The sequence below is a fragment of the Perognathus longimembris genome, chromosome 9, assembly GCF_023159225.1.
Source record: "Perognathus longimembris pacificus isolate PPM17 chromosome 9, ASM2315922v1, whole genome shotgun sequence".
Taxonomy (NCBI): Eukaryota; Metazoa; Chordata; class Mammalia; order Rodentia; family Heteromyidae; genus Perognathus; species Perognathus longimembris.
This window is the reverse complement of record NC_063169.1, coordinates 65,217,269-65,239,406: the sequence shown is the minus strand read 5'-3', so window position 1 is coordinate 65,239,406 and position 22,138 is coordinate 65,217,269. Positions and strand designations below refer to the sequence as shown.

Here is a 22,138-nt window from a genome sequence, read left to right as displayed (position 1 = left end):
ACGGTCAAACACACAAGTAAAACATTATATTCCTTAAGTCTACCACACTTAATCATCTTAAATAAAACTAAGTGTCTAAATTTTATAGTCAACCATCACTGTGAAATTTCTAAAATCCCTATAACTGAGAACATGGCAAAAGAGAAATCAGATGGAAAAGTTGCTTGTGTGTCAGAGCTAAAAGCTGATAGCTCTAAGTTGATTGATAAAACATTTCTCAACAGTGGATTCCCATCCTTTGTCTTGATATAACTCAATAAAAGTTTATACGGCTGGGTACTCAGGGCTCATGGCAGGAGGAGAAAGGAAAGACAGAGATGCTGGAAAACACAGGGTGGCAGGCCCACGGATGTAATCCCTTCTGTCTTCTAGGATGTAAGCCAGCCATTAGTGCTGGCTTTAAACTGGAAACGCAAGATGAAATACAGGATGTCCCATTACATGTAAATCCCGCATTCTATTTCCAGAGACCACCTAGGACACTTCTTTTAAGAATGAACACATGCCATAATAATAGTGACTGCCATGTACTGAAGGCTTTGCACGTGCCAGGCCTTTTCTAAGTGATGCTGCACTGTAGCATGCTGTCAAAAACCCTCGGACACAGTGAAGAAATGGGAGCAAAAGCAATCAAGTTACTTACCCAAAGTAGACTCTTATGGGGACACGCTGAAGTATAATTTCCACTAACACCTTGCTATGTACATGGCTGACTCTCATTGCAAACTAGCACTATTCCATATTAAATATTCCTGTAACCAGCAAATACATCTCCGAGGGTGGCCTCACAGGATACTGTTCCATGAAATACTCGGCTGCTATGCTCAGAAGTGCAATACATTGGTTCTTATGTTATTGCTTATGGCAGGCCAAGGGATTGAACTCAGAGCCTTGCATCTGCTAGGCAGGCGTTCTACTGCTGGAGCCAGTCTGCCAGCGCCAATATAGGATGTGTGTGTGTGTGTGTGTGTGTGTGTGTGTGTGTGTGTGTGTGTGTGGTGGTGCTGGTCCTGGTCTGCCAGCCCCAATATGGGTGTGTGTGTGTGTGTGTGTGTGTGTGTGTGTGTGTGTGTGTGTGTGTGTTGGTGCTGGTCCTGGTGCTTGAACTCAGGGCCTGGGCCTGTCCCTGAGCTCTTTCACTCAAGGCTAGCACTCTACCAATTGAGTCACAACTCCACTTCTGACTTATTGGCGGTTAATTGGAGACGAGAGTCTCACAGACTTTCCTGTCCAGGCTGGCTTGCAACCCAAATACTGGAAGCTCAGCTTCCTGGGTAGCTAGGATTGCAGGCATGAGCCACTAGCACCTGGCCCCAATATAATTTTAGTAAGTGAAATTTCATTATAGATAACAAATGTTAACATAATATAATGTCTCCCTAGCCCATTTCATCCATACAGAATTGAATGAAAGTTAATGTTCTTTCAAACTCTGAGATCCAATATTTTTACTTGTGAAATCACAATCTGTTGAGACTTTGATGTAGTTGACTCACCTAAGGACACTGGGGAAAAGATATGCTGTGTCTCCAACCAATTTATCCATCAGGATATGCGGCAAAGAATAGCAAATGACTCTTGGATGACAACTGGAAGAGACTGTGCTAAGCGAAGTCTGTAGTGTGTGTGTGTGTGTGTGTGTGTGTGTGTGTGTGTGTGTGTGTGCATGTTGTGTTGTGTAGATTAAATTCCCAGATCGACTGTGGGTTTGTGAGCTGTGGGAAAAGGCAGCTCTACCTATGGTGGCACAGTGACCTCTACTGGTAGAAAAGGAGAATCCAGACATGCACTTTTCTCCCCAAGCAAATATCGACGCGTTTCCTTTGGAAACTTTTGCTATTCTTAAAGAAATCCCTCTCTACAAGAATTCCAGTGGAAGTAGGCCACAAACATAGCATTACACAACACCAAGAGACCAAGAGTAATGTTAGTTCAAAGGTTAATCCCTCTGGTAACACAGCTACCAGTCAAAGCTCTGAGCAGAAAGGCGCCCTCTTCCAGGTAGAAGCTCATGTGAATAAATGCAACATCCCTGTCTCAGGCAGAAACTAGGGAGCATGAAGTACGTGGCGTGACGGGACCAGCCATGTGTGCCAACCCTCAAGCTACCCAGAGAGCAAATCCTGTGCTCAGGACAGAATTCCTCTCCAGAACCAAGACAGCAGTAGGAAAACTTCAACAACCATCACAATTCAGAAACATAAAAGCCTGCTTGTACATGTCCATTGAGAGGTTTAAACACTGTAAATGAGAGACGTCCTCCAGCCCTCCCCCCTTCCTTTTTGATAGTATAGTTCAAGCAGCAGCAGCAGCTGGATGATGACCTTCTACAACCTAAATTTTCAGTCTAGCAACTAGTGTAGGGAGAGATGAACTGGCATAGGGGAGTCGGAGGAGAAAAGCCAAATCTGGGGAAGCCGTGGCTATCAGCTGCACTGCTCAGCTGCCCGAGGGCTGTGGTGTAGATAGAGAGGGAGAGGAAGGAGGGGAGAAAGGTTCCAATGGCAGAGCAGAAGTTCACTCCCGCTCCTGTGTGGACAGGCTCCCTGTGGGGGGCAGGTCTGCTCTGTGCAGACGGAAGTGCATGCACACCCACTGAGGACTACTGTGGTTACGCTTCGCTTGGACGTGCCGGGCAGGTGGAGCCAGGCGGCATGGAGTAACCTAAAAATTAATAGAAGAGAGCCAGGAAGATGCGAATTCGACTTATTTTACGGCATCAACCCGAGGCTGACCGTGTATTTTACAGAATTCACCCCCAGTGTGTGCAACTCGGTGTGTGTTGGAATATACAGTGAGATGCAAATCTACACATTTAGAGGCCACAACACAAGCCCCGTGCTGAGTCTCCATGGATGGACCTTAACACTCAACCGTTAGCAGCGGACAATTTTACAATTCAGGAATTTTGATACAAGTAATCCCCAAACCAGCTCTTTTGTCTGCTGCTAAAGACTTACTATGTGGGGGCTGGAAGCCTCTACTGGGAAGATCAGGAGAGTAGAATTATGTGGCCTCAATTCTACTGTATGTTACCATGTCAAACTGCTACTCCAGAAAATGGCTTCCTTCTATTTGAAAACAGTACTTGAAAAACACTTCATGACTAGAATATTTTCTTTAAAAATATATTACTTTGGGAAACTATGTCTCACATCATCTGCCCCACCACTCAAACCCCACCACAATGGCAACATTCGGCTGGAGATCACAAAATGGCAGGACCCTTACTAGTACTCCAAACTAGGGGCTTTAACCCTAAAATTGAGAGCTAGCTAGGTACAATGGCATGCGCCTGTAGTCCCAGCTGCTACAGACTTGGCAGGATGATGGCTTGAGGCAAGTGTGGGCAACATAGCTAGACCTTGTTTTAGAAAAATACTTGGTGGTACGTCTGTAATCCCAGCAGCTCCAGAGGAAGAAGGCCGGAGGACCATGAGTTCAAAGCTGGTCTGGGCAACACATGGTGCTGCAGGTAATCCTGAGATCAGTGAGACTGTCTCAAACAAGGAACTTGAAGGCTTATAGTACGCTCGTCAAATGAGTTAACAGGGCTAAAGCTGTGAGGGTTTATCCTTTTAAAGGATTCAAAATGGTTTCTGTTCAGCTAACACAATCGTGTCCCTAGGGCACATGGACACATCTCCATTCTAAGTTTTACAGCACAGCCTATAGACACTCAATTTTAATCAGTGCAGTCTTTCGGCAGATTTGAAAGTTCAGTGACTTCTGCAAATCTGCTAAGTGAAAACTGATTTTTGCTGTGGCCAATGCCTTCCCTTTTCCCATCTGGTAACAAAGCTGTGGCAGGAGTAGTCCATATTTTTCAACTTATTTTTGAGACATAGTCTTGGCAGTCCAGGCCTTGAACTCAAAATCCAACCGGACTGTAGGCATTGTCCAGCCACATTTTTGACAACAGGCATGTCAAAACCCTCCTTTCTACTTGGATAGCAGAGACATTTTCGTTTCCATGTTTCCAAGGAAAAGGAATGAAAAGTTACATGTAACACCCAAGGGGAATAAATCTTTCCAGGTTCCATTCCTAACCCCAATTAAAATGAATACAAAGAGACTCATTGTTTTTCTGCTAAGTATTTAATTTGCTTGTGAGTCAAATTATAAAAAGTTAAGTCTCAGTTTCAAGATATTTACACTAACCCAAGGTCAAGAAAGCTAGAGGGCTGCTTCAAGGTGCCAGGGAGGAGTAGGTGTGCAGATCAGGCCTTTCACAAGGTTTTTAACACCTCCCCTGATGCAATCTGTGTTAGCCACCTATTGAAATGCACAACTGAATTAACAGTGTACAAACAACTGCCCTCGATAGTCCCAAGAATCATCAACCTGTGCTCATTAGAATGGAGTCCTGAAATCCCCTTAACTGCAACATGCACTATTCTCTTTCGTGACTTTTGTAGGAAGAAAACAGGCTGTGCCTTTGCAGGTCACTGGCCCAGTGCACCGTGCATTCGTGCTGTTTCTGCCTCCTTTAAACAAATACAGCTTGGGTTCGCAGGCTAATCTTATGACTAATAAATTGCTTCCTTCCCACTGTTAACTTCTCCCACTGCTCTAAGGATGAAAGAAGGTCATGCGAGTGGATAGCAGAGACATTTTCGTTTCCATGTTTCCAAGGAAAAGGAATGAAAAGTTACATGTAACACCCAAGGGGAATAAATCTTTCCAGGTTCCATTCCTAACCCCAATTAAAATGAATACAAAGAGACTCATTGTTTTTCTGCTAAGTATTTAATTTGCTTGTGAGTCAAATTATAAAAAGATAAGTCTCAGTTTCGAGATATTTACACTAACCCAAGGTCAAGAAAGCAAGAGGGCTGCTTCAAGGTGCCAGGGAGGAGTAAATTTTACTTAGTGACCTCCACCCGTCCTCCCCCCCCCCCCCCCGCAGCCTGAACGCCTCCACACAGCCTGACTCCCTCAGTCCTCGCACTTTTCAGTGTTGTGGAACTGGAATTCCTGTTAACTTTTTTAAAATTGTAGATAACTAAGTCACAAGAATTCAAAAGCACACTGTAGAAAGGAGTTTGATGATGATGGCAGGGGAGCTTGAAATAAGCAGTCCAACTCCAGAAACCATTGAGGATGACCTTCTTACAGGAAAGCAATGGACATAACGTACAGACAGATACAACACACACTGCAGGCCTGGCTGCTCTGCTGAGTTAGCACCCAGCTCTTCCGAGGGAGACTTGGCCACAGCGATCGCATGTGCGGAAAGAAACAGCACACGACCAGTCCCCAAACACCAGGTCACTTGAGAATAAGATGCCATGGACCATATGGACCACTGGAAAGATGTCCCACTAAAAACTGGCATGGGGTGGGCAGCGGTGGCTGAAGGCTCTGAGGTTTACTTCTGTTCTCACTGTTCCCGGTGGTCCTCCGTGTGGTCTGCCTTTCTGTGCCCCATGGTAGCACCCCATCGAGTGAGGCTCAGCCCCAAATCCACCCCTACCAGATGCCAAAGCACTTGCCTACATTCAACCCGTCTCACTACTCCTGTTTTCATATCTGCTTCACCTACAACCGTCCAAGTCCACGAAGGCCAGAGTGTTTGCAGGATTTCTAGCATCTCCATCCCTTCCCAGATGTGCACACGGAAACGGCTGGATGGACAGCTGCCACAACGTTTGTGCCATGTTTCATGGCACAAATCCTACCCCAGTGAACACAGATGCATTTGTATTGAACAAATACCTGATCTCATCTACCGGAATGATCCCTAAGGCAATGGGGCTGCACTTAGTGAGCTGCCTTTGCCCTTGACTGTCTCTTAGGAATGTCCTTAAGTGGAAACTATTGATTTTTTTGTTGCCGTCAGCCTCCCATGATGCTCTACAGTACTGCAGATTATGAAAGCCAATCAGTGTTTCCTGCTTGCATAAGTTCCTGGCACCAAAGTTACAGCTAAGAATTACTTTGCCCACACCACAGCACTGGTTCCTCTCTTTATGACAGTAACACCTTGAAATCACAGTATAGAGTTTACTTCCTCTATGCCTTGCTTAGAATCTGATAGGAGTATTAGGTGGGTGTTGGTGGCTCACCACTGTAATCCTAGCTACTCAGGAGGCTGAGATCCAAAGATAATGGTTCAAAGTCAACTCAGGCAGAAGTCTGACTTTCCAATTAACCACCAAAAAGCCAGAAGTGGAGCTGCGGCTCAAGTGGCAGAGCACTAACTTTGGCCAAAAAAGGTTCAGGGACAGAGCCCAGGCCTTGAGTTCAAGCCCTAGGGCTAGTACACACATACATGCACAAACACATGCATGCACATATACACACAAGCACACTGGTATGCACACGCAGAAAGGGCAGACAAGGGTCCACGGTCTGCACCTCCTCAATGTGCAGATCACAAGCCTTGCGATATGCTTACCAGGCAGTGCTTATTATAGTGAGATTAAACACCAAACCTTCCAGAAGCAGTGATCCTTTCCTCACATTTACAATGGCACTTTTTTTTTTTTTTTGGCCAGTCCTGGGGCTTGAACTCAGGGCCTGAGCACTGTTCCTGGCTTCTTTTTACTCAAGGCTAGCACTCTACCACTTGAGCCACAGCGCCACTTCTGGCTTTTTCTATATATGTGGTGCAGGGGAATTGAGCCCAGGGTTTCATGTATGTGAGGCAAGTACTCTTCCACCAGGTCATGTTCCCAGCCCAACAACAGCACTTTTTAAAAAAAGCTTTCCATGCTTTATTAAATCCTATGAACTCCTAATGGGCACACTGACAGTTTCTACAAAGCAAAGTGACCCCAAAGATAAACTCTGAGAAGCCCACCAACCAAACAACCAAACAAACAAACCAGACAAAACCAACCCCACCACCACAGGCAAAGCAGTCCAGGAAATGCTCCCTTCCACTCAAGACTTAAAGAAAATTCAGTCCACAAGTAAACACTTCAGGTAAGACTCATTGCGCCCCCTCCAGGCTCTTCTTCCAAATACTATGAGATGGATGGCATCACATATAATTCTTCAACAGGCCAAGGAGAACTTGTAGTTAGTCACCTCCTTGTCCACATCAGAAGCAATGGTCATCCAGGACTTTTGCTAATGGTTATCCTAACAGAAACTAAAAACATGTAACCAAACTTACCCTTGCCTTTAAAAAATTGCCTATTAAAAAGATTCTACCAACAACTAATGTCAGACTTGAGCATATAAAAATTGGCTAGGTGGCAAGAACAGGAATGTGCTAGAGTTCTCAAGCTGGGTCATGTTTACCAACCATCCAAGGAGCTTTGGAAAGTACAGACCCCAGGACTCAGGAAATCTGGGAAGAGGTTGAGACCCCGAGTTTCTAACGAGTTTCTAGGTGATGTCAAAGTTGCTGGTCCAAGGCTCTGTGCAGCAAATAATTTTTCTGTATCTTAATTTCTTTCGAATCTTCATTCCTTCACCCATTTCTTAAACGTGTGCCACGAACTACACCCTCCACTGGGAGAACAAATACGATCAGATTTTTTTTTTTTTGCTTTCCAAGAGCCCACTGATAAAGTCAACAAGTGACTGCACTGTTTTGCCAAGGAGTGTAATAAAGGCACATGGCGAGAACCTGACTAGAAGGTAAGCAGGAGTCTGCAGGATGAAGACAAGCAGCATCGTACTAGAGACTGAAGATCTTCTCAAAGGATGGAGCTGTGTGGCGCTTACTCGGAAGTAAGCAGCTAGCTCACAAGGAATCCAGCACTTCAGGCGTCAGGTACAGTGGTTGGGTTTTTGTGAAGTTATCGTGCGAGTGAAGGCCTACGGTGGATTCATGTGCATTGCTGAATTAATAACAATGTCACTACAGTAACATTTCTGTATCTATGTGGAAGGAATTGCTCCAGATGCTTTACATGTTTTGTTTTTTTTGCCAGTCCTGGGGGTTGGACTTGGAGCCTGAGCGCTGTCCCTGGCTTCCTTCTGCTCAAGGCTAGCACTCTGCCACTTGAGACACAGCGCCACTTTCAGCCACTTCCAGTTTATGTGGGGCTGAGGGAATCAAACCCAGGGCTTCATGCATGCTAGCCAAGCACTCTACAGCTGGGCCACATTCCCAGCCCTTTACATGTATTTTCTCATCTAAGTGTACACGCTGAACCTTTAAGATTAGCACATGGCAATCCCACTGAGACCTGGGAGGCCCACAAACATTTGCCCTCCATTCAAACCCAGGCAACACAGCTCCACACACTCCTGGAAAATTCTGGAAAAGCATACTCTGGGCAAGCAATGTGAGGGACACACTGGCCAATGTTGAGGTGAAGCGTAGGTGCGAAGCTGCTGGGACAGTCAGGAAGGGCCAGTAAGGGCCTGAGGTGAGAACTGGGCCATAGATCACAGGCACACGGGAGGACTGCAGGTTTCCAGCTTGGGACATGGAAAGAACTTGGGTGTCAAGCAGTGAGAAGAGGAAAACGGTTCTTTAGTGTGTGTATGTGTGTGAGAGCAGGAATTTGTGAGAGAAGATATTATTAGACTTGGGTGCTTATGGACACCATCTGGATAAAGGTGGGTTGATCCAGGTATCAGAGATGTCACCTGTGGTCAATGAAGACCATAAAGACGGTGGACCAATGGAACTGGAAAGTTCTAGAAGTGAAGGGGGAAGAACAGAGTCTGAGCAAATCCAGCACCGTGGTCTACAAAGCATAGGCTGCAGTTTCAAGAGAGAATATCCTGTGTACGATTATTTGAGAATAATCATTAAGTCAAAGGAGTTATTACTAGCATTAAATGCTGCTGAGTGAGAGATCAAGTGTAAGGTAAGCAATGCGGCTAGATCGGGTGGTCACATCACCAGTGACTCCAGTGCAAGGAGGAATAAAAAAAATGAAGAAACTGAGCCAGAACAGTAGCTCACACCTGTAATTCCAGCTACTCCAGAGGCAGAGGAAGCTCTGAGGAAGGTCTTTTCAGCAGATAAAGTTTAAGGGAGACACAGTTTTCCATTAATGCACTTAACTCACATGCTTAACAACGAAGTTTCCTTACCTTTTTTATTTTCTAGTTATTGATTACTGACCTCTTTAATCTTACAGCAAGATCTTTGCAAAGGCATCTCCTCTCTTTACTTTTCTTAATAATTTTGATGTTCAGAGCTCAGGGGCTCGCCCTTGTGTGGAGGGGCTCTCCCACTTGGACCACACCCCCAGCTCCTGTTAACTTTAGCTATTTTGAGAATTGCATCCCCTTTTGCCACTGATCACAATTATCCTATGTCCACCTCCTACTGGACAGGGATGAAGATGCGTGGCACCACGCCCACCTGGTTCTTTGAGACAAGATCTACTTCTTAAATATATGTTCCAACACTCTCTCATCACAGGCTCATGATACAGCTTATTAGCACATAAATTAAAATGGAGATTATAGATTTTCCTCGCCAAGCATATAAAGGCTTTGAAATAATGAATTTTGGGGTGGGTAACTGTTGGGATCCATCTTTCCCCTTGATGGAAGGGGCTTGATGCCCCTCCCCCAGCCCTGGGGAATGCGGCCCTGCTACCCTCTCTGGATCGGAATCCAGAGAAACCGGTTGGGCAAACAGCCCCCAACCCATGCTAGCCAGCCCGGCGTGCTCGAGTGACGTTAGCCCTTTGGGGTCAGGTGATACCTTTCAGCCTATCCTGGCCAAACCCCTCCCCTCGGAATCATCTCCCGTTCCCCTTGTCTCAATAAAGTTAGTTCGCTCTAAGAAGCTAGCTCCGTTGCATGTGTACGTCAGACTTCTAGCGATAAGGAGGCGGGCACACATCTGCGGGAGACCACGTGCACGACAGGTCGGAGCTAACTCCCCCGTTCCACTCTAGCTTATCTGCTGGTCGGATGACTAGGGGAGAGGGCGAGGAAGGGAGGGTGGAAAGAAAGAAGTAAGAGTCCGAGCCGGGAGGGGCTAACAAGCCCAACAGGTAACTATGCATTTCTCCTCTCTACTTCCAAGTTCTCCATCTAGAAGTTCAGTCAATAAATAATGTGGCAAAGAAAGAATGACTTCTTAACACAGCTGAAGAGATTGTTTATTTCCATACTTGACTTTCTATGTGAAGGTTAACAATTTTACACTATCTCCCCCAGAGTCCAGGCGTTTGACTCTAAGCCTCTGATAAGAAATTAAATGGCTAATCAATATGTGAAAGTACAGATAACTACTACTGTTGTGGCATTTTGTGACTCCCAGTGGGCCAAGATCCCTACTATGCTTATGGACTAGATTCGAGAATTAGAACAGATACACCTAAACCCCCCATTACACATCTGCAGACTGCCTACAGTGCTTATTTTTATTTCTCTTCCCAAAAGATGTATCTCTTGAGGTTTCAAAAGGCCAACTTTGTGATATACTAGTTCTCGATATGCTTGTCCAAATTCTCAGCTTCATACAGGGAGGAATAACCATCTTTAAACTTTTTCTCTCTGCCAGTCGCCAGTGGCCCACGCCTATAACGCTAGCTACTCAGGAGGCTGTAATCTGAGGATCGTGGTGTGAAGCCACCCCAGGCAGAAAAGTCCATGAGACTCTTATGTCCAATAAACTACACAGAAAAAGCTGGAGGTGGCACTGGAGCTCAAGTGATAGAGCATTAGCCTTGAGCACAAAGAGGCTCAGGGACAGAGCCGAGGCCCTGAGTTCAAGCTCCAGGACTGGCAAAAAAATGAAAATTAAATTAAAAACAAAAATCTCTCAATTGATTTCCTATACAATGCATTGAACACATACAACTTAAAGAAGTAACACACTTTATTTTAGTGTTTAACAACTTTTTTAGCATGAACATACTCATGGGAAAACAACCTTCCCTTTCAAAAGTATGTCTTTTTTAAGCCTACACGAGAAACTTGCCTTCTTGCTGAATAAGAAAAATGAGCTATACAACTGAATGCATTCAACTGTCACTATCTGGACATATTTAGACAACGAATAAAAGGAAGCTCTATCATCACCAGATCATAACTGGTCTCTCAGGTGGCAGGCTGCCACAAGCTGGAAAGATGCCATGGTCAGTAACATAAACAAAGTGGAGTTTAGACTTCCGAGGCACAGAAAGCTCAAAAACAAATAAAACAAAAACCCTGGTGACTCTAAATCTTGCAATTTGATTTCTGCCGTGGCTTTAGATTTACCAACACTCAAACCTGCATAAATTATCTGGGAACTATTTGAATGATCCTAATGTCAGCCCTAGTCCTAGCAAATGCTACAAGTGCCAAGCACTACTTGAACTGATTGGTGCTCTTCAAAAGACACAAAGAGAATTTTCAACCCAAATTTCTACAGCATAAAGTCATCAGGGCCATTGCTAAAAGATTTCTAATTAAAAAGGACCTCTATGCATGCATAGTTAACTTGCATTTTCAGTCTGACCCAATGCTGTTGTTTTTTTTTTTAACTTAATTCAAATAAGGATTTGACGGTTAATCTTTTGAAAACAGAAAAATGTATTAAGGTTACAATGCAATATAACAGAGAATGTATTTGGTTCATAAAAAAAATCCACTTCTAATAAGACACTGAAATGGCAAAATGATGATGCAATCAACAGTAAGAGCAAAGTTTAGCAAGCAGACAATATAAATGTTTTAATATGGTCAGTTCTTTTTGAAACATCACATAGAGTGAAATGGAAAGTTCTGCTTAACAAATTATAAAACCTTTCCTTGAAGAGCCTTCCCCCTACCCTGCCTCTCTCTCCCTCTCTCTCTTTGTATTTGGGTGGTGGTTAAGTCTTTGTGCATATTAGACAGTGCTTGGTATCACTGAACTATCCTCTCAGCCTATTGTTTTTTTAAAGGAAGAATTTTTAAACTAATTCCTCTAGACCAAGAATTAATGAGAAACACAAGAGTATGGGCATCACCCATTCATTTAAAGAAGGCAGACAGTGCTAACTAACCAGTTTAATGGTTTACAATGTCTTTTAGGGTTTGAATTTATTCGCAGTAACACCCAAAGTAAAGTAATCGTAAGACGGAGTTCCACACAGATGTAGTTTGCCAGTCTATCGTGTGCCTGCTCCTTCCACCCTGTGTCCAGAAAGTACATCAGTTCCCTCACATCTCAAGGTAGTTATACATTCGTTATGGGCTGCTGTGGTGCCCAAAGTACCATCAACGTGCACGCCAGGTATAGGGGAAGGGTGTGTACTGAGGAAGATGAGGTGAAGACACATGGGAAGAGGCCCCGTGATGATGCAGGAAGTTCTGGAGTGAATACCACTTGCTGAAGGCTGCCAGAAGTTTAGAAGAGACAAGGAATTTTCTCTGGAGCCTTCAGGGAAAGCGAGGCTCTGCTAACATTTTGATTTCCAACTTCTAGCCCCTGAAGTTGTGAGAGAACAGTTTTCTGTTGTCTTCAGCTACGTGGTGTGTGGCATGTTGTTACAGCAGCCTAAGAAATGGATCCCACCAATCTGATCATGCAGTAACACCTGCCATTCTAAAAGAGCAATCCCTGAGAAGGAAAGCAAGGCGTGGTCTAGGGGATAAGAGTGCACATGTGCAAATAGACACGTCAGGAGCGGGGTTGTGTCACTGGCATCTGCATTTGCTCTGTCAAGGATTACAAAATCTACCTACCACACATGGTATTTCTAGAAACACACATATGGAGGGTGGCAGCTGCATCCTAATATGAAAATATTACTGTCTCTACCCCACACCTTTTCGTGTAACAAAATGCACTGAAGCCTGGAGCTGCAGACCACTGGGCAAACAATTCAGAAGGTAATATATTTAGAAAGAGGGCTATAACTGAAGTACTGTTAAATGGTTTTTCTTTAAAATGCCATCCCCAGTAGGGCGCTTGCTGGCGTTGATATTTGGAAACCTCTTACTTGCGGTCTTACACTAGGTCCGACCACACTATAATAAATTCTACCCCCTCTTATTTAAAGGGCTCAACGCAAGTTCAGTCAACACACAAGGAAAGGTCTAGTTCTTAAAACAGTAGTTGTCCTTTACATCTTCAAAGAGTATCTTAATAAAAAGTCTTCTGATTTTACTAATAACTCTAATACCTTAGCAAATGTATAACCTAAACCTCATTTAATAAACAAACTTATTATTAAAAAAAAAACTACGTGTTCAAGTATACAACATTCCTTATCACAGAACAGTGATTACCTGTGGCATTAGTAGTGAGGGGACTCGGCCCTGAAGTGTGCATCAGGAGGTAACACGGCCATGTCGGGAGTAACTCGCTAAAGGACCAAAAAAAAAAAATCAATGACCAGCACCACGATCTGGTGTGGATTAAACTGTATACAAAGACTTGGAAGAGAAAAAAAGCCTACCATCAGGCTACAAATTCTCATGAGGTAAAAGAAATCACAAATTAACCTGAACTACTAGAGCCAAACACTAGACACCAAACTCTTCGTATGAATTCAAGTAGCAAAAAAAACAATGCAATATTCCTAAAGGAGTTTTATAGAGACTAAAACAGAGCATCATGTTTTCGTTGTATGGACTATATAAGTGCCAAGATTTACAAAGCAGCTGCCACACCAAATCCTAAGATTCAAATGTGTAGTTACTCCTTTACAAAGTATTCCAAAGGTAAAAAGGACTTAAGTTTTTGTTTGTGGTTAAAAGTGCAAGGCAACATAAACCAGTAGTGATGGTAGGTGTGTATGTGTGCATGAATAGGAGTGCATCTCAGAAGACCCTAATTGGTAAGACTGTGTCCACTGTCCTACAACTTTCAAGTTGCCTAGGTGATTCTGTTCTACATTTTCACATCGTTTTCCATACCTGTGTGTCTCTAGTCAAAGCACACCTCTCCCTCACACGCCAAAGGCAAGCAATCATTACCATTCGCTTCGCTTTCATTTCTACCTTCAGAAAGTTTTCCTGTATCTAAGTGTCTTGTTTTCAAAGCTCCATACAAAATTGCACTGATCAAGTATTTTCTACATAAGAGGAAAAAAATTTAGTGTCCATAGCTGAAAGTTATAGTTTAGAAGATAAAAGTAAACTATTTTAAGAGAAAAATAAAGATTATTTTCTTTGAAAGAAGTTAAAAGGCATTGAAACATTAATATAGTATCTCATTAATAAGATTCTAATGTGAAGGCACAAAGATATAACAAAATTATTTTAATTGAATATAAAATTTCCTTGTTAAAGATTGTACTCATTTAAATACACAGTGAGGAAAAACATTAAAATATTGTGTATAAAAGTTTAGATGGGCAGAAAATCTAATCAATTCATTGGATAACAGTAATATTCATATATTCTCACTGAATTGAATGTCTGTTTCAATAATAAATCTCACATTTCTCTAATTCTATGAGCCTTTTAAACTATTAACATCTCAGAATTAGCCATGTGGTTTGGGCATTTTCTAATTTTGAATGGTGATTCTTAACTAATGGTATCTTATATTCAATGAAATTCAATGTTGCTGCAAAACAAGTTTAAATGTGCAGCTCTATAAAGTGTGATCCTTAAGTGAAAAACAGCAAATAAATGAAGCAATGAGAATCACAGGACAAGAGGACTTGCTTTGGTAGAATGAATTAACTAAAATAATGAATAGGTTTAATCAATGCAGTAATACATGAAGTTATTTCCAGAGTTTTAAGTTAGTAATTCCAAATGATTTATATCTTTACCAGTGGGCCTTCTACTCAGGGCCTAATCACACTCTCATTCAGCTTTCTTGCTCAGACACTACCCCTTAAGTCATGCCCAGTTTTTTTTTTTTTTTTTTTTTTGGCCAGTCACAGTGCTTGAACTCAGGGCCTGGGCACTGACCCTGAGCCTCTTTGTGCTAAAGGCTAATGTTCTACCATCTGAGCCACAGCACTACTTCTGGCCTTTTCTGAGTATAAGAGTCTCATAGACTTTCTTGCCCAGGCTGGTTTTGAACTATGATCCTTAGATCTCAGCCTCCTGAGTAGCTAGGATTACAGGCGTGAGTCGCCAGTGCCTGGCTTAACCCAGCTTTCTGCTGGTTAATTGGAGATGCAGTCTTCCAACTCTTCAACCTCAGGTGCCTTTGAACCTCCATGAGGAGTTATCAGCCTCCTGAACAGCTAGGCTTATAGGCGGAAGCCCCTGGTTGGCTGTTTTGTAACACTTAAAAGATTATCTACCCTATACTGAAATAAAATTAGAATAGAGCATTCTATTTATAATATGATCCAGATAAAGACTACTTAGGTCTAAAGTCAGTTTTTATTTACAGTCTGTATTACATATACCAAACAAAAAAATCCATGTACAAAATGTTGAAAGACATTCTTAAAAAGTGGTTCAGTCTATCAACACACACAGACACAGACACACAGACACAGATACAGACACGAGGAGCTATGGCTCATGTGGTACAGAACTAACTTAAACGCAGGGACAGGTCCTGAATTCAAGTCCCAGGACTCTCTTTCTCTCTTTCTCTCTCTCTCTCTCACACACACACACAGTACTTTTACTTTTTAAAAACCTGTGGCTGTAGGGCTGGGGATATAGCCTAGTGGCAAGAGTGCCTGCCTCAGATACACGAGGCCCTAGGTTCGATTCCCCAGCACCACATATACAGAAAACGGCCAGAAGCGGCGCTGTGGCTCAAGTGGCAGAGTGCTAGCCTTGAGCGGGAAGAAGCCAGGGACAGTGCTCAGGCCCTGAGTCCAAGGCCCAGGACTGGCCAAAAAAAAAAAAAACCTGTGGCTGTAGCTCACTTACACAGCACAAGCCTAGTATGCACAAGGCCCTGCATTCAATCACTAGCACAAAACAAAACATGTACCTCCATGTAACCCAGTGCCTCCTATAGTTGCTGGCTGCAGCACCCCCAATTACTGAATTAAGTAGTTGAGTGGTTCTTTAAGTATTCCTAATTGCCATCATTCTAGTGACAGAATGGTAAACAAAAAGCATTAGCGTGTGGTAGGTCCTAGGTCAAACTAATCTAAGTGAAACAATAAATTTCTCTCCTGTGCTGAAGAAAAACTGAGAATGGAAATACTAGTTTCAGAAATTTAGCACAAAGCTGAGTAATTTCCTTTCACTTAAACACTATATAATAAATTAAAAGAAAGCAGGAACAAGCACACAGCAATTTCTAGTTAGCTCTTTTGGAAGTGTCATGTCTGAGACACAGCAGTGACAACAGAATAGCTAAGTTTTACCCTCTAAAACCTTCAAACTAGTACACTTCACTAAATTGTTTGCAAAATAAGCCACATGAAGGTCAATGTGATGAGAACTTTGGGATCAAAACATCACTAGGAAGTTTGATAATTTTTTTAAGTTGCTGCTTAGTCCAAATGATGGTCACTTAATTTTAAAAACTGTAAAAGCAACTAAGGTAGATGAAGAAGAATTCTAGTCAATATCGTTTCCCTCAGGACAAGACCTATTTTTTCCTGAATATCAAACCCCTTTGCACAAATGTTGCAGTTCTTCCTTACTAAGATAAAGACTTGAAAACAACTCAAATTACTACTGAGTTACTTAAGAAATAAATACCACTTAAGTAAATACTGTCACCTGCTCATTCAGATAAACTATATCAAGTACTATTTTTTTTTCTTTAGGCCATGTAAGAATGATTTTACTTTTGGCTAAGGACTTGAAGGTTCTTAAAGAGCTCTCTTGATCTCTGGAGTAAAGCAAAATGAATCCTAGTGCTAAGTGTTTAGTCCGTCATTTTTGGAGACTTTACAAACATACCTTAGAAATTTCAGACAAATGGAGTAAATGAATAATTGTTGGAAATGCACAGGGAAGTAAATAAACAACGATTCATAGAATTAAATGAAAGCCTTCCATAAGAAATAGAAAAGCACTGATGGCTTAACCTATGTTATTTACTGTATATGGGAAACTCAAAAGAAAATGAACAGCAAATAAAACCTAAAAGCAAAGCCGATTAGGAACCAACCCCAAATTCTACCTAGTTTACCCTAGAGGTTAAGCTGACCAAGTGTGACCCAGAGCCCACAGAACACATAGTGGACACTTTGTTCCTTGCATAGAAGCTAGGATCTTCAGTATCACCAGTATGCACATCCTGTGCAATTAAGAAATCCACAAGAACTAGTAAGTTCTTCAGTGTTAGTTCTGTCTAGGCAGAATAGCAAATGCAATGTGAAACAATGCAATACACCCTTTATGTGAAATCTGCCTCCATGCTACTTCTGGCTTCCAGTGTGACTATACTAAGAATGAACTGCCAATGTATTTCTTTACAATATTTCTTACTTGACCTTTACCAAGACTAAGAATTAAAGCTAAATCAATATTAATTTGCAAAGTTTTGCCAATTTTCTATCGTTTTAAAGTCTTAACTTTCCAGGTTTCTCTGTATGTGCACAAAGACTTAGAGAAACAGAAAAAGTCCTCAGGACTTACACAGTAAACGTACACAGCAGTACACAGGCACTGAGGCTGCATGATTTTTATACCTACACGTGCTTCTACCATACTATTCATCATTCTTAACATAGGACTAATAGAAGTTTCACATGCTACTAATGATTCATGATTTTAAGAATTTATAGGTCAAAAAAATACAATTCCTAGAACATTGTTATCAAACAAGTAAGTTTTATTGGCATCTAAAAACAAAATTCACCCAACATTGAAATGTACTTTAATATTTATGTTATTTTCTTTTTTTTTCTTTTTTTTTTTACTTACTGCAGTATGAGGAACAAATCATACACACTTACTTTGGAGTAACAGAGACCATAGTGTAGATTTTACAAAATCACTTTAAAAAAATCTCTGTATTATGCTCCTCAAATATCTACAGTCAGGTTTTGCATAAAATATCACAGCTTTGTCTATTACCTTAAAATTCTGCAGCAGCCTAGAGATATGGGTAAGATATACTACCACTTCCTAGTTCGAAATATATCAATTACCATATCCGACCTAATGATAGTATCTAAAAAACTCTTTCTTCCATAGGAAGTCTCTGACAAGCTGTTATTCATTTCCTGGACATTAAAAGAATCTGGGGCAACATTTATATTTTTACCCGAAAAATAAAAAAAAATGTTTACCTACCATGTTCATATTAAGAACAATGTCTATACAAGTCAGTTGTACAATTATTGTAAGAGCAAGGTGACATGAACATCAGATTAACTTAATTGTGGCAGACAAAAGTAAACAACTACGGTCCAGTCAGCCATCAATCTATTACAGGGATGACAACTTTACAAAAGGTATCTTTTACCTACTGAGTGATGATTATGTCCCCTCAGTTTCTGTGCTTTCTACCACCACTGGTTCACTTTCTACATCAGCAACTGTGTCATTCTTCTCCTTGTTTATCTCACTTGAAGAGGTCAGTTTTTCATACAGTTCAGGATCGTTCTGTACTGGAACTGGCAAAGGCGGTGGTTGAGCATGTCTCTCTGTATTTTCACCATTAACCTGAGGCACGTTATCACCTTTTCGTTGGGAAGTGGCCCCTTCAAAGTAATCAAAAACCCGAGCATGAGGAGGGGGGACCCAAGTGTTTTGAATTCTATCACGTCCAAGACGATTTCCATTCATTTCTCTGCAGAAATCAAAATCTCTGTCATCCCTATCCCTTTGCCTCTCCCAGGGTCTTCTGCGGTCATCAAAATCTCTGTGAACTTCTTGTCCAAATCCTCGGTTCCAAGGACCACTTCTAGGATCAAAGCGAAAGGTTCCAGCCCGAAATCTCCCTCTCTCTTCATGTAAGCCTTTTGGACCTCCAAAGACAGGGAGAACCCGATGCTCTCTCTCATCAAAATCTCCTCTCTGCCCCCAGGGCTTCTCTGGAGTGAAAGCAAAGTGGTCTCTTCGACCAAGGTGATCTATACCTGGTCTCACAAGATTCTCCCTTATATCTATAGGAGGTCGTCCAAAATGATCCCTACCATCTACTGGAGGCCTTCCAGGACCTTCTCTGGGATCTATAGGCCGTCCAACCACATCCCTAACATCCATTGGGGGAGGCCTACTAATGCCTTCCCTGCTTTCTACTGGAGGAAACCGGTAATCTCGATCTCCTTCCTGTTGAACACTGTCATTCCCAAGTGGAATTCTTTTGTCTGGATTGGTAACGTGGTCTACGTTTTGTCTTCCAGGAGCTAGGAAAGGTCTTTCTGGATGACTGAAAATATCTCCTGGAGGAAAAGGTCCCCGGGGTGGTGGGTGAAGAGCTGAGTCCAGGACCACTGGAGGAGGGAGGCCCCGCTGGGGTGGAATTCCAGGCTGAATTAATGGGAATCTTGGTCCAGGTGCCTGTGGGATTAGTCCTGGACGAATGTCCAACATTGGCAATGCAGGCATCCTTTGACTCGGGATATTCAGAGGGGGTAGATTTTGAGGTCCAGCTGGTGGCTGTGTTCCCAAAAGTCCGGAAGTATTTGTAACATTCGGTGGCTGTACTCCTCCAAGTCCAGAACTGTTAGGCAGACCTGGAGGCAGCACACCCAGAAGTCCAGAACTACTTGACACATTTGGAGGTTGTATTCCCAAAATTCCAGAGTGATTTAAAATATGTGGCGGCTGTGTTCCAATAATCCCAGAACTGCTGGAAACATTTGCTGGCCGAACCCCAAGAATTTCAGAATTACTTGGTACATTTGGTCTTTGGGCTCCCAGAATTCCAGAATTGCTTGTCACATTAGGTGGCTGTCCTCCTAAAATTGCAGCATTATTTGGGATATCACTTGGAATTGCTAAGATAGAAAGAGAAATAATTCAAAATATTACTTATTCTAGTATGAAGAGACTGCATTTATAAATTATTAATGCTATAACCTTCAGTAATTAGCTTATAGTTAATCAGTGATTTTTATCTCCCAAGAATCAAACTATACTCAATGCTGAAGAAAAATTAGGAAGAGTTTTATGGTACAATTCAATGGTACATACAGCACTTGTCTATGATGTATAAGATCCTAGGCTCCAACCCCATCAAAACAAATGAACATCCAAGCAGTGCCTGTTACCTAATATAATTTCTCACAAAATTTTTAAACAAAATTTTGTATTTCATAGTGATTCTCTACCCCTACCAGCCTTTCTACAGAGTAATCCTTTATTTCTTGGCCAGTCCTGGGGCTTGAACTCAGGGCCTGAGCACTGTCCCTGGCTTCTTTTTGCTCCAGGCTAGCATACTACCACCTGAGCCACAGCGCCACTTCCCGCTTTTTCTGTATATGTGGTACCAAGGAATTAAACCCAGGACTTCATGTATGCTAGGCAAGGACTCTACCACTAGGCCACACTCCCAGGCAAGTAATTCTTAATATAGCAGTAATAGGGCCATAAACAAAGGACTTGAGGCTTTTATACATTATACTTATTTTCTAGTTCTAGCTGGATAACTCTTGGTAGAAAAGAAGTTTTTCACATATAATATTTATTCATTTTAAATGTCACTATACATATGCAAATTCTGTAGTCTTATTTTGACAGCAACAGGCCAAAAACAGTGAGAAGAAATCTTAATGGAAAGGTATTAAAATTTGTATCATAAAGAATGCCATTAAAAAAAAAATAAATCCAAGTTGCAGGGCACCAGTAACCTCTTTCAAAACAATCACATTATTTCAACATGTGTGTACAGTGAGCTAGTTACAAATCCATGCCACTCCAGAATCAGACACCAACTTGAAAAGAAATGCTTATGAAATGTACATGCATTTCTAAAGACTTTCTGTTTCTTTTTACCTGGTCTGGTGTTTTCACCAGAGGAAATCTGATGTTCTATCAGATGAGGTACTTTTTCTTCAGGCTCTGCTTGTTTAGTTGGAGGATTAAAAACATTTCCAGCTGGTAGAGCAGAAGGAGCTAGACTGCCAGCAACAGAACCACCTGGTAGAACAAGGCCACCAAAGCCAACATCTTTCACAGTTTCTGGGGCCATGGACAATGGTGGTTGCACTAAAGCTGTTTGAAGAGGAGGAAAATGCATTTCAGATTGCATCAATCGATTCATGTCTAAGTTTTCTGGCAGCTTGAGTGCTTTCCTTAACAGCATCTCTACATTACAGGCACTACTCTAATAACTAACACTCAAAATGACTAGTCAACATGAAAAGGCAACACTATGTAGTTACAAAGTTTTACTTTTTAAAAATAGGGAAAACCAACTAAATTTAAAAGTGTTTTTTCACTGTGTTCAATAAAATAAAAACTAGTAGCAAAGAAGCAAATTCTAGAAATCCAAAAATTAATTTCTCAACGAAATCAGTTAAGTAACTACCTACATATAAAGAAATATTCAGCACACACTGAAAATTAGGTATCAAAATCTCTGAATGGGTCACATTCATTACGTTTTGTCCAGTGAGATTAGAAACTGATGAGAACAGGCAAGGTGGACTACAAATATAATAAAGCTATATACATTCTGTCTTAAACAATTGGTTTATAAAATCCCTAAGTACATACACGCAGACCTTCTCTCTCTCTCTCTCTCTCTCTCTCTCTCTCTATATATATATATATATATGTGTGTGTATTTTAAAAGCAGAACTAGTGGAATAAAAACCTCCAGCTATATCACAACACAACACAGAATGTCCTGTGTGCAGAGTTAAGAGAGTCTTGCGTGGAGTCCTGCTTTTTCCCTCACATTCCCCGCTAGGATCACCTGGACAAGCTTAGCACAGACAGAGCTGTGAAGTGCGGCGCTGCCTGTGTTCACAAGCAGGAAGCACCAGAGTTAACAGAGCAGTGCACCACCAAATCCTTCTCTGTAGCTGGCACAAGTTTCCCAAAGTTACTAAAGCAGGAGTGACCAAAAGGCAGGTTCTAGCACTAGCTTCTGAGAATAATGAATTCAGATTTTGAACACTGTCTATTTTTCAGAAATAATACTTCCAAATTAACCAACAATAAAAAGGAAGGATTCTAAAGCTACCTAAACACTGAGAGGAAAGCACTGAAGAATACATGGAAAATGGATTCAATTTTAAAAAGATCTCTATTTATTATACATACTCTTTATAATAAGGGCCTTTGGGGGTCTAATTTTTGAAGTAGGCTCGCCCAAATTACTGAAGGTTTGTTCAGAAGCCTGAAGAATTACTGTAGATAAAAAGTAGAATAGAAGGGAAAAAATGAATAAAAGGGTGTGTTTAACATTTGTGAAATGTCCAACAACAGGAAAAAGGAAACAGGAATT

At 41.8% G+C, this 22,138-nt stretch overlaps 1 protein-coding gene across 9 annotated transcripts in view; it reads right to left on the bottom strand.

Annotated features, from left to right (window-relative positions):
* The window catches only part of Scaf8 (SR-related CTD associated factor 8), a 136,285-nt gene that overhangs the window by 44,673 nt on the left and 69,474 nt on the right, over positions 1–22,138 (bottom strand). For 4 of the 9 annotated variants that reach the window (XM_048354346.1, XM_048354348.1, XM_048354342.1 and 1 more), the window contains 3 exons: positions 21,955–22,041; positions 20,680–20,898; positions 17,549–19,682 (listed from right to left, as the gene is read on the bottom strand). In XM_048354346.1, the coding sequence (XP_048210303.1) occupies positions 18,217–19,682; positions 20,680–20,898; positions 21,955–22,041 (1,772 nt within the window). In that variant the 3' untranslated portion in view covers positions 17,549–18,216. Of the gene's footprint in view, positions 1–17,548; positions 19,683–20,679; positions 20,899–21,954; positions 22,042–22,138 lie in introns of those variants that run through there. The other 5 variants (XM_048354350.1, XM_048354349.1, XM_048354347.1 and 2 more) reach the window with 2 other exon arrangements.